We start from the raw sequence: 13,415 nt of genomic DNA on the forward strand, positions 1-13,415 counted from the left end.
GATGTAGTTATTTCAGGCCAAACTTCGCAGTGGAATCCGGTGGCGCAGAATCAACGTAATTAGAGAAGGTTATTGTAGATGCTGCAGTGTCTCTTGATGTCCTTTATCTAGTTGCAGACTTCGATGAATGTCCGAGGGGATCGAGTCTGTCTTTTAAGTCCGTGATATTGATGGATGATATATTATGCTACGATCCTGTGCCTTTCAAACATTTCTCTTGCATGAGCGATGATTTATGAATTTAGAATAACGGTGTTTTCAAGTTGCTAGGTAGACAGTTTACCGATAAATAATGCGATGATTTAAATGAGAGTGACGGAATACTACGACATATTTAAGTAGGAACAACATTTCGATGCGGATGATTCAGCGATTCCCAGTTATTTATTTTAAAATGTGTGATGGATAATAGATCTTTCACTGTAAGCCTTCAGCAGTGAGACACTGTCTTTTGTTCTCGATTTCTCTTGATTGACGATGTTGTAATCCCTTTTGTAACAAGAGCAAGAAGTTAGGTGTTTATTTCGAATTAACGTAACATTCATTTTCCTCCTATATCCGTTTGTGTTGCTATTAATTTGTTCATTATGTAGCTGTTATTCGAAGTCATTTTGTAGTCATTAAACGGAAAATCCTTCCATAAATGAAACATTTCACAGAGTTCTCATTTGATGTAGTGTAGGAATACTAGGATAGTTATTTAATTTAGGATGAAATGAAATAATGATCAATGAATCTTGATGAATATGCCAATATCTTAAATCTCGACATTCTGTTGCGGAATATTTACGTAATTTTGGGTAGGAAATGATGATTACTTTCTACGTTTAAACTATACTGATACCAGTCCACTATATAAACCTGTGACCCAACTCGTCGAACTTGTACGTCCCTAGAGTGGAGGCTTCATGGATCACCGACTGTTTTGCATTGCCGTGGCGTAACCCAACACCGAGATTCAGAATTGAGATGTGCAAAATGGTCACAGGGAGTGCTGTCAGGGCTCAATACATACATACATTATCATTATAGACTGTTATGCCTTTCAGCGTTCAGTCTGCAAGCCTCTGAGAATTTACTAAACGTCGCCACAATCCTCGATTTGCAACTAGTGTTGTGGCCTCATTTAGTTCTATACCTTTTATCTTGAAATCGTTAGAAACCGAGTCTAACCATCGTCGTCTTGGTCTACCTCTACTTCTCTTACCCTCCATAACAGAGTCCATTATTCTCCTAGGTAACCTATCCTTCTCCATATGTTTTGCTGTTTTAAATTGTTCATACCATTGTACCTAAATTTAGTTATAAGTTTGGTTTCTTTTCTTTTTTTACAAGTTGCTTCACGTCGCACCGACACAGATAGGTCTTATGGCGATGATGGAGCAGGAAAGGCCTACGAGTGGGAAGGAAGCGACCGTAGCCTTAATTAAGGTACAGCATTTGCCTGCTGTGAAAATGGGAAACCACAGAAAACCATCTTCAGGGCTGCCGAAAGTGGGTTTCCAACCCACTATCTACTGAATACTGGATACTGGCCGCACTTAACACATTCACGCCCATCATCTGAGCGGCTATTTAAAGGGCTGGCCCAGCTATTCCAGCTGTTAGTGGCAGAGCAGACAACAACGAATTCTTTTCACAATAAGTTCTAAACGGAACAAGATATGGAAACAAAATTTTCCACATACCTTAATGAAGTCCTCTAGTATCTCTGTAGGGTGTGGTAGGTAATGTCACACTTTCCTGGGAGAATGGGAACACTAAACATTCCAAAAAAATAGCGTGTTTCACTAATAATTTTATTTTTGAAGCACACTTTGTACATTCTTCAGGGGAACTTGTCTATATTTGATGCTGGAAACTTTAAGAAAATATACTCTTTTCTCTTCGCATCTAACCTAAATGATGGATCCTTGGCCGGTGCCCTTTTTGGCGGCAAAATTGCAGGACGTTGACTTGGAGTTGATAACGTAGATGGAGCTCGGAGAGAGGTGAATGTACTTGTATGCTGGGTTCACTTTTTACCCTGTTTGAGAATTGCCTGGTGTTCCTTTAGATCTTTTGGTACACCCCTATTCGACCATACTGTTCCCTATACGGCAGTGTTCTGTTCCCATAATTGTTTCGCGAGTCAAACGCTATTTGTAATAATTGTCCATATAGACTCTATACCCTTGGCTAAGATAATTTTCGAGCAGCTGAAAAACTGTGCTTTGTAAATTCGCATCACTTGCATCATTTATATTGTCCCTACATGCCATGGTTATACTTCAGAACGCGACTATACACATGCCTGTGCAATCACAAACCAACTACACAGTTAGTTGTGCGAGCGCTAGGCTACCTTCAGAAACAAAAAAAAAGAAAGTGCATTGGGAGGGAAAATCACCGTGGCCATGTGGTTTTTGGTGAGTAGAAACATTCATAATGGTATTACATTCATCTCTCTCGCACATATTTTTGACCAAAACAGATCCCAGCTGCGTAGGAACGGCTCGAGTTCAAGGTTGCGCTTATCCGGGCTAACTCGGATACGGTCCACAGCATGGTCACGCGCTATAGGCAATAACTCGGATACGGACGTGAATGTGTTAAGCGACTGCAGCTATCGAGCTCGGTAAAGTTATAAGTTTTGGGGGAATAAGTGCGCATACTTAGATTTAAGCGACATCTTTTGGTAAAATGAGCCCTCCTGGCTGATCACCAGGAAAGGTCTTATTTTCCGGGGTGTGTAGGGAAGATGTGCCGAACCAAGCCTGTCTTGGTGGTGCACTTCCTTTGTTCCTACTTCTCGACTGTCGTTGCCATTAGCAATAACATTACCCGAATGTGACATGAAACTTTAGTTTCTCACTGAAGATGGCACTCTAGCCACCTGTGTTGATACACAGTCTGTCTCCCACTCTCCGAGTGTTAAGTTGGTCTGCTCGTGATACAAACAATGAAGGGATCGAAAATGATGAACAAACTGGGATATAAAATGTGCTTCTTGACCTACGAATTGCTATTATCGTGGATTTACTTGTTTCAACGCTCGGCTCTCTGCTGGGAGTCATTATTTTGATTGACGTAAATATTTCAAGATTCCAGATGTGCTGCCCCCAGGTATTTCATTTTATTTCATTTCACGTGCCATAGTTACGAGAATGGTTCTATGTATTTGTATTTCCGTAGTCTTATCACCTGTCTTTGCAGGCTCATAACTAATTTTTTGCATGTTTTAAAATTTATTTCTTTGTTTGTGTGCACACGCGCAAGAGCAGAGAGTGGAAAGTACCTGGACCTGTGTGTTTGCGTGTTTTGAGACCATGCACTTCTGTCTTCTCATCATTTTGAATTATGGCTGAGCATTGGTATATTGTACGATTTGACATTGCTGGGTTTAATCCATGTTTGTCCACGTGAGGCAATTTGGATGGCCCGGGTAGCGGGTCGATGAAAGTTGTGATTGCTACGATTATATTTGGATCAGCCTTGCCCGTTTTTACGATTATATTTGAATCAGCCTTGCCTGTTTTTACAATTATATTTGGATCAGCCTTGCCTGTTTTTACAATTATATTTGGATCAGCCTTGCCTGTTTTTACGATTATATTTGGATTAGCCCTGCCTGTTTTTACGATTATATTTGGATCAGCCTTGCCGGTTTTTGCGGTGGTCCAGCATTGTATCCGTGGTGTTCGAACCAAGCTCATGACTCCATGATATCTGCCGCTATCCTGAGCGAAAGTATACGTAGCGTGCCTTGACACAACGGCCTGGTCAAGGTCGATTTTATATTGGGTCTCTCTTCTTGTTCATACGCGCGCGCGTGTGTGTGTGTGAGCGCGCGCACGCGCTGTTTAGAGTACTCTCCGTATCTCGTAATTTTAATTTTAATTCTTCTTTGTTTTTCTTTCTGTTTTTGTTTTAGTTGGCCAGTTTGGGCCATGTGTGGTGTGTTATTTTATATTTCTAGGTCGTTGTCTGCTCCATTGTCGGCGATTAGTTTTTGTAACAGTGGCAACATCATCTTGTTCTTTTGCTTCTGCTCCTCTGAGAGGCTGTGCTTTGACAATGTTGTTGTGACGTGCTAGCATCAAGTGGACGCTTGATTGGAGCTCTGATATGATAAATGTTGATATGTGCGTGGTCCACATTTGTATGACTGCATTATCCCTTTCGTGGTTCCTTTGATAATGTGTTCCACGTCGCATTTTTCTGAAATGAGTTTGTATTTGTATTTGGTCGTACGGAAGTGAATACATCTTGATTGATAAATTTCATTTTGTTCCATATTGATAGTCACCAAAAGTCATAAAAGAAACTTTTCTCTCTTTCTATCTTTCTTTCTTTCTTTTATGACATTCAGAAGTGAATGCACTGTCGCCGTGTAACACAAAACTTACTATGTCATTGAACGAGATTCTACTTGATGTTCTATTTTTCTGCAGTTGTGTAAGTAATTTTTAATGCAGCTTCCCATTTTCGTTTCCATTTTAATATTATGTGTGTGTTGATAATAAACCCCATTTTCTTTAGATCTGTTCTTTTATTCATGGGAGTTACGGGTTCTTGCCTTTCTGTCCCTTTGCTCCCCTTTTGTCTACGCTCCGAACTGTTTTAGTTCGTTCCAGTCCATCCACGGCAATTTATGAAGAGAGGTAAGTGAGGTAGGTATCTGCGAGTATGTATTGTGTTGATGTGTTATGGTAGCAGGGTGGGGATAGTAGACCACAGGATGTCGGATAGGATAGATGAAAAGTAAGGAGCTTGGCACAAGTATGTGGAAGCAATTGCAGGACTCAGCTTAGTGTCCCCTGGTCACCAACCTACACTCCAAAGTTCAGAGTCCCTGGGGCCCCTTCTAATCACCTCTTACGACAGGCAGAGGATACCACCCACAGGGCGACAATGTGAGGGGGACAGAGAGCAGAATGAAAATAAACGTCCTGCAGGCAATTAATTTTGTAACGTTGGCATCAGATCTCGCCAGTCACAATTTATAACTGTTTCTGCAAGAGCGGCTACAATGAAAGCGTTGAATGTCTTGACAACATCGTTGACGAGAGACTAATGTGATGATTGGGAAAAGCTGCGTGTGAAAGTCATGAAATTTGATACGTATGTGTCAATAGACAGTGATCACCTCATGTGTTCTGCTCTCAGTGCAGAGGAGTTGTGCACCAAGGGACAGCAAGAGTGGAGACGAGGTCGAACCACAGCTCACTTGCTCACGATATCAACAGCAGCAAACTATTCTGAACATCGCGGAAGATCATTGTTCCGTATGAAACATACATCATCATTTCCCTTATCCAGCTTCTGCCGGGTTGGGGTATTTATGGCACTTCATCTTCCTCTTTCCTTCAAGGATCTTGTCCCAGTCTAAATTTCGTCTTCTTATGCCAATCCACCTTGTTCTCGGTCTTCCTCTTGCTCTCTTGCCTTGCACTTTGCCTCCAGCATCTGTATTGGAATTCTATTCTCCTCCATCCTCTTTACATGTCCAAACAACCTTAGTTTATTCTTTTCAACTCTCTCATTTAGCTTTCCTATCAAAACTTCCTTCCTAACATCTTCATTTCTCACTCTGTCTTTCCTATCATACTCCTTAGGAATTTCATCTCACTGGCTTGAATTCTACTCTCTTGCCTGCTCATCAAAGTCCAGGTATCAGCTTCATAAGTTAGTATGGGTACATTATCTCTTTACTTTTCCTTGGTACTTCTTTGCTCCAAACAAGTTTGCTACCACTTTGGTAGAAAGCATTACCCTGCTGTACCCTCTTGCTAATCACCATGCCCTCCCTAGCATTTTGCATTAATTCACTTCCTAGCTGTCCACAATTTCCAGACTGACTTCTAATTTTCACAGTGCCCTCTCCTTGCATTTCCCCTCTGGACACACCATAGTCTTGCTTTTCTCTGTACTGATTTTCATGCCATACTTCTCAATTTTTTCATTCAGAACATCTAGTTGTTGTTGCACTTCATTGCTAAAACATAATCAGGCCAAAAAACAAACTTCTATTAAGGACTTTTGTGTAAGATTATAAAAGAAAGTACTGCACCGACTTTTTGCAGAATGTGTGAAGGTATAAAATGTGTACTGTAATAGTGTAAAGATGAAGTGCCATAAATGGACAGTATGGAACACTCATCGATTTTATAACAACAGACCGAGAATGAGGAAGATACGTCATGAATACGAAGATAATCCCCAGTGAAAGTATGGAAGGTGATCATAGATTATTAAATGTGGAATTAAAACAAATAAATCCCTAAAATTGTATTGAAAATGAAACTAAACATCAGGATTTGGGAATTGGAGGACGACGATAAAAGAAAGGCATTCCAAGACTGTATAAAAAGGAAGCTGCCTAACATGGAAATACGAAGTGGAGAAGAAGAGTGGGACAATTTAAGACAGACATTTGTGGAAGCAGCAACTGAGGTATGCGGGAAAATAAAGCAAATGTCAAGAGAAAGGAGACATGCGGTGGACGGACAAAATAAGAAAAGAAATAAAAGAAAGGAACAAGGTGAAGAAAGAAATGGATAAGGAAAAACAAAAAAAACGTATCAGAGGGATGAGAATAAGATAGAAAGGTTACATGTGGAATACAAAAGATAGAAACTACAAGTAAAGAGGAGTATCGACGAAGAAGAGGAGAAATGTTGGGGAGAGCTTACAACAAAATTGGGCAAGATAGTCGAGAAAATCAGAAACTATTATAGAGTAATAAAATCGAAAAGAATAAATCAAGAAAAAAATCAAGGCATTAGAGAGGGAAGATGGATCCATAGTACATGACGAAAAGGGTCTTCAGAAAACAGTATTTTCAAAAACTTTATAATGGAGATGACTGCTCGGAGGAAGAAGGAGATAAGAAAACGGAAATAATAGGTGGAGACAAAAGAGAGAACTTGATAACATGGTTGGAACTTGAAAGGGCAGTGAAGGCAATGACTCAAGGTAAAGCAAGTGGAAAAGACAAATTCAATGCTGATATGATTAAGACAGCAGGAAGCTTTGACTACAGTGGCTATACAGAGCCCTCAATGCCATATGGAAGGATGAAAGGATACCTGAAGATTGGCAACAAGGAAGCATTGTACCACTGTTCAAAACAGGAAATAGGAAGAAATGTGAAAAATATAGAGGTATAACTCTATTATCACATGGGCTAAAAATAATGGAGAAAGTCATTTGACAAAAGACTGAGGGATATAATAGAAACACAGAGGAAGAACAATATGGCTTTAGACCGATTAGATCAACAATAGACTTGATATTTACAGTGCAAACAATAATGGAAAAACATCTGGAAAGGAACAAGGAAATCATATTCGTATTTATGGATTTGGAGAACATGTATGGGAATGCCTACTGAAAAGGAATGCACCAAAATCATTAATTAACGAGATAAAAATGTTGTATCATGATAGTAAAAGCAGTGTCCAAGTGGGGAGTGGTGACTCAAACATTTTATACATAAAAAAGTCTCAAGCAAGGAATTGCACTTTCACCATTATTGTTTATTATATTGATGGATGAAATCATAAAACGTGTAAAACAGAGTATCAGTAGTGATGAAGTGAATGCTTTGGTATTTGCAGATGATGTGGTGATTTAGGGAAGGGAGAAAAGGAAGTACAAAGGAGACTGGACATTTGGAATGAAAATCTGAAGGAGTGTGGAATGGTAATAAGTAAAAAGAAAGCTGGAAAAGATAAAAACAGAAGCCAAGTGAACATAGACGGAGAACAGTTATCGAATGTAGAACAGCTTACATATCTGGGTAGCATTATTAATGGAAGTAATGTAATACCCTGAAATTAATAACAGACTAAGTAAAGGTACAACATTTTATCATCAAGTCGGAGAGCTTTTATGGGATGACAAAATACCCAAGAGAACAAAACTAACATTATACAAACAGTATTTCATACCAATTGTAACATACACACTAGAAAATCTGGTAACTAATAAGAGACAAGTTAGTAAGATCCAAGCAGCAGAAATGAAATTTTTAAGAACATCGGTTAAAAAGACAAAATAATAAAATCAGAGAAGAGCTAAATATAGAACCGTTAGTACAGAAGATAAGGCTGAGATGGTTCAGACATGTAAACAGAATGGGAGAGTTAAGGGAAACAGACCAGCTGGAAGACCGAAAAGAAGGTGGATGGATCAGATTTGGAAGGACATTAGAAAAGCTGGATTTGATGTGGCGGAAGTAATGGAGCAGGTAAAGTGGAAGGACAGAAAGGAGTGGAGGAGGCTTGTTAACCACACCCGGGCAACTGGATTGGGATATTGATGCTGATGAATATTTTTTATCATTAAGTGCATCTGTAATTACATGTGCCTTAAGTATTGTTTGCAATTGCATTATAATTGGCATTTCCTACATACATCGTTCTTCCGCATCTATATTTCCTTTTTGTGATTCTGTCGAAAATGATGAATTGAGGTTCCACTGCAGCCCTCATTACAAAGGTAAACCTGAGGAGGAAACCACTCATAAATTGGCTCATTTTTCCACATAACATCAGACACGACACCAAATTGTCACAAAACACTATTTCAATGCTTAAATGTACAATCTGTTGCCTGAAGGCTGTTTGAATCCCCGACAACTTTACCAGCCTAAGTATCACTGAAGAGCCATACTAGGATGTGAGAAGTGAGATAGTTTTCTACTACTTTCCTGACTGAGTGACAAGGTGTTGTATCAGTCAACTGACACAATGTGAGACACTCCTTGCTCATACCCCAATCACTTCCATAAGGAAATGGATCTGGCTGTGAATGCTTATAGATGATATATTTTATTACAAAAAGGAAAGACCACCAGTCAGTTGCCATTGATGCTTTCACGGCCCGTACTTATAGACATGATAGTGTATAGGCTTTTGGGCTTATGCTGTGTCAAGAAAATAAGGTGAAATTTTTTAAGTTTCGCAGAGAACTGTGCTCTGCCTCATCAGAAGAAAATCTCGACTGTCCATAAGAAAGACTTCTTAAACAATGAGCTTTTGAATTTAGAAGTTATAATAGAAGTGGAATTGGTATGTTCATTCGTCACCAGATAGCTCCCTGGACGTGGTACAGCGCTAACATTCGAAGCAGAAGCTGATCGAACCGTCAGAATCAGTCTAAGAGGGTCACATAATATGTGTAAATAACATGACACTGACAGGTGTATGACATTGACACAAGCCTGGAATGAAACATGTGGCGATGAGGAATACAAATTTGGAAAACACAGAGGTGAAATAACAATAGTGAAGGGATACGAAAGGGAAGTACCCAAGTAAATTCTTTATGGCTGGCAACCAGGTATTATTTAATTGATAGCCGGTGTCCCTGTTGAAATTGCTAGGATTTCTATGTATTTCCACAGCTTCCCGTATAATCCTGAACCTGTAGTGTCTAGTGTGGGTAAGAGCTCGAGCATCTTGGAACATGACATCATGACCCCGATGATAGAGCGTGCTCAGCTATTGCCGATTTGTCTGGTTGGTTGAGACGAATATTATGTTCATATTCCTTCATATGGGTACCAATGGACCAGTATGTTTGGCCAATGTATACTTTGCCGCACGTACAGGGAATTTCATATACCCCAGGATGTAAAAGTGGGGACAATTTGTCCTTGGTTTTACTCAGACTGTGAGCAATTTTAGTGGCGGTGCCAAACATGGTTTTTATATTGTGTTTGCGGAGGACCTTGGCAATTCGATCTGTGGTGTTGTGAATATAAGGCAAGTGGGCAGTTCCCTTCACTTCTTCCTTCTGTGAGCTTTGCTTGGGGAGTATTACAAGTTGTTGTGAGAATGCCTTGTTTTTGTGCTGGATGGTGGTCAGAATCTTCATGAAGATAGCAATTTGTGTGGGTAGGCTTACGATAGACTATGTCCTAAGGAGCCATCCGGTTTCTTTCTTAATAGAACATCCAAGAAAGGAAGGCATCCATCCGACTCCATCTCCATAGTGGATTTAATTGAAGGGTGTTGCTGATTTAGGTGGTTTAGAAATAGATGAAGTTTCTCAGGACCTTCTGTCCAGATCACAAATACATCGCCTCAGTGTTTTCCAAATTCGTATGTTCCTCATCGTCTGATGTTTCATTCCAGGCTTGTGTCAATGTCATACACCTGGTCTATGTCATATGTTACATACACATTTTATGTGACCCTCTTAGACTGATTCTGATGGTTCGGTCAGCTTCTGCTTCGAACGCTAGCACTGTGCCATGTCCGGGGAGCCATCTGGTGACGAATGAACGTAACATTTCCACTTCTATTATAACATCTAAATTTCAAAAAGTCATTGTTTACGAAGCCTTTCTCGTGGACAGTTGAGATTTTCTTCTGATGACGCACAGCACAGTTCTTTGTGAAACTTTAAAATTTTACCTTAAGCCCAAAAGCATATACAGTATCATGTTCATCAGTCAGTTGTCAGATACCAAACTAAAAACTGTTCGATATGATGGTAATCACCACCACCACCACCACCACCACCACCACCACCACCACCACCACCATCGCTGACCATCTCCAGTTGCCTGGGTGTGGTCTTCAAGCTCCCTCCATGTTTGTCTGTCCAGGAACCACTGTTCTCTCAACCTTCTCCCAATCTTGTCCTCTCTCCTCGACATCTTTCTTTACTAGATCGGTCATTTTCCTGTAAGTCAGCCCACTAGTCTTTCAAATTCCCTTCTTGTAGTCCAGCTTGCACTCATGGCCAGAACAGTTCAGTCTTGCCTTCTGGATCCTTTGTAGTAGGGAGTCTCCTACTCCCAGTCCTGGTCTTCTGTATCATGGTGCATAGGAACTTTATTTCTGCAGCTTGGAGGTTTGAGTTGTTTCGTTAACATGGTAGTTTTTAAACTGACGATGGGTGTATACTAGGATTTACATAATGTCATCATAGCTTTCAATGGTGCTTGTTTATCCCATAGCAGTTGTCTTACTTGGTGGTCTAATTGAGTTGCCTTGCTAATTTGACTGTCCACCTCATATTTTGTAAGGTTGTCTTTTGATACTATACTACCCAAGTACTTAACCCATTCACATTACATGACGAGTCGTGGTCAGCTCGCAAGGACGCCACTGCCTTGCTTATTTTCGTATATTAGATTCCCTTTGAGCAATACACACTGTAGGAAACTAGAAGCATGTTGGTAAACTATGCTGTCGGTGAAACTACGATTGTTGAATAACAGTTTATTTTCATCGGTATTCAGTATTTATTATGCAGTAGAACCGGTTTCGCGGTAATGTCGACGAGAGATTGAAAGCGCTTGTAGACACTGTTTCCGATGGTGATTATGGCAATAATGACATTTTGGAAAAGGAATCCGACTTCGAGGATAGTGATAACAGTGAAAGTTACTGAAGGGAGCAGAATATTTAAGAAAATGAGAAAGTGCCATTTCTTCCAAACGCGCATGGCTGGTGACATAAAAGAACTATAGTAATTGGAAGTTGGAGAAAAAAGACGATAATCCTGATACATATCCATTTTGTAGATACAACACTGTTTCAGAAATACAGTACTTATGCGCCCACCGTCCGAAACACAGATCCAATGTTTTTGAAATTATTTCAAATGAAACATTTGTACCACAGCCAGCAGAATGGGCAAGTCAAAACCTTCAATGGCACAAATCTGCACGTTTGTGTGTGACAGGTTCGCTCAAACTACGAGCAAGCAAATTAAATCTGATTCCAGAGTCAGCAACGTGGCCATTTATTGTGACTTGAATGGGTTAAACTTTGAAACACTGTGCAGATATTTAGCGTTCACCATCTAACAACCAAAGTAAGATCCACCAAAAACAGCCATCAATACAAGTAATGGTCTCAATTACATCAGAAAGGCAAAACTGAATTTGCTCATGCTAACCAGTGGGCCTACTTGCACTGAATGGAAGATGATAGCAAACATTGCTTGTACGAGCTGTTCAGGCAGTAACACTGCGGTGGAAGCAGTGAGAACAAAACATAGACGCACGTCTTCAGATCCTGTTATCACTTTAATAGTAATTTGCTATTATAGCCAATGTCTAAGAAAGTCAAGACACAACAGCATAGAAGTTCACAGTCTTGTATCCGGTGCCGGAATGAGAAAGCGACTTAAATTCAAGAGGTGGATGAAGAGATCCATAGACAAGTACAAGTTACAAAATGGCAAGGTCATAGGAGAAAGCTTTACACTTCCCACATCAAGTGTTGAAATGCTCATTGGGTGCTGAGGAGTCACTTGTCACTTCGCTCTTTCCTCAGCCAGGTTGTGGTTTTGTTAGTGCAAACAGGAACGTTGTGGGGCTAGTGGAAAACTGTTTTCATTTGCACTGTGAGAAAGCAATAAGCACCTGCTTAGCATTCTGGATGCTGCCTCGCTCTGGGTTGCGGTTGCGCAGGTACACCAGCTCCTGCTGTTGCCCCGCCCACAGGCCTCTGACGCATTCACGGTTGATCTTGATGACGCGAAAGCTCAGGTAACGTTTGTTCAGCATGATGATCTTGTACTCGTCCGTACCATCGTCCAGAACATGCCTGACAACAAACGATACAAACACTGTGAAATGTTACAAACATTTAAGTTTGGTAATTTAACAAATTCAACATCTAAGTTGAAGTGGCCTGATTTTAAAAGGCATGTAACCAAAACCATCAATTTCATGGCAAACTACATTTAAAATCTCTTAGATGCAAATACAACAGTAGAAAAGTTTAAAAATCAAGGTGCAGATCAAAAGCAAAAAAGTTCATTGAAGACCTTTCCGGAATAAGGATGTAACCTCCAAATTTTTGAAAAGTGATATTTCAGTGGAATAAGTCGGAAAGCTCTTTCTACACATCACCACGTGTAATGAATCAGCTAAATAAATGGCGAAGACGAAATCACATATCTGTCTGTCATAATATTTTCTTGATATTGTTATTCTAATATTTACTATTGTTTGAGCTCTATGTGCGTGTACAGTATTTATCTTCTGTTATATAAAAATGTAATAAATATTCCATATTTGCAGTTTTGTGGGAAAAAAGATGCATCCTTTTTCCATTGTATCACTTCCAATTCACAGTAGATGAACTTGCATTTGTAATTGGTTCAAAATAATTCTCTCTCCCAAAAATTTACAAATTTCTTGGTTACATCCTTATTCTGGGAGGTCTTCACTTGTGTTGAGGTGTTTGTCCAGCTTCCTCCTTACCTCATAGATCTGACACAGAAGCAGATGTGAGGTGCACACATACAGTGAAGCTGGCCAGACGAGGGTAGAAATATTTGAAGCGCAGCTGATGTTGTTCACCTGACTCCACTGTCTGCATCTGATTTAGAATTAAGTTGTAGATTGTCAGGGGCCAACAACTTCCAGATGTAACCCACTTTTGAAATTGTAGAAGTTTCTG

General features: G+C 40.0%; 1 protein-coding gene across 4 annotated transcripts in view; it reads right to left on the reverse strand.

The window, feature by feature from the left end:
• pcx (pecanex) overlaps positions 1 to 13,415 on the reverse strand; it is a 514,715-nt gene that overhangs the window by 153,200 nt on the left and 348,100 nt on the right. For all 4 annotated transcript variants that reach the window (XM_067155270.2, XM_067155269.2, XM_068229749.1 and 1 more), the window contains one exon: positions 12,371 to 12,554. In XM_067155270.2, coding sequence (XP_067011371.2) covers positions 12,371 to 12,554 — 184 coding nt within the window. The remainder of the gene's footprint in view (positions 1 to 12,370; positions 12,555 to 13,415) is intronic.

Source organism: Anabrus simplex, chromosome 11 (genome assembly GCF_040414725.1).
Source record: "Anabrus simplex isolate iqAnaSimp1 chromosome 11, ASM4041472v1, whole genome shotgun sequence".
Classification (NCBI taxonomy): domain Eukaryota; kingdom Metazoa; phylum Arthropoda; class Insecta; order Orthoptera; family Tettigoniidae; genus Anabrus; species Anabrus simplex.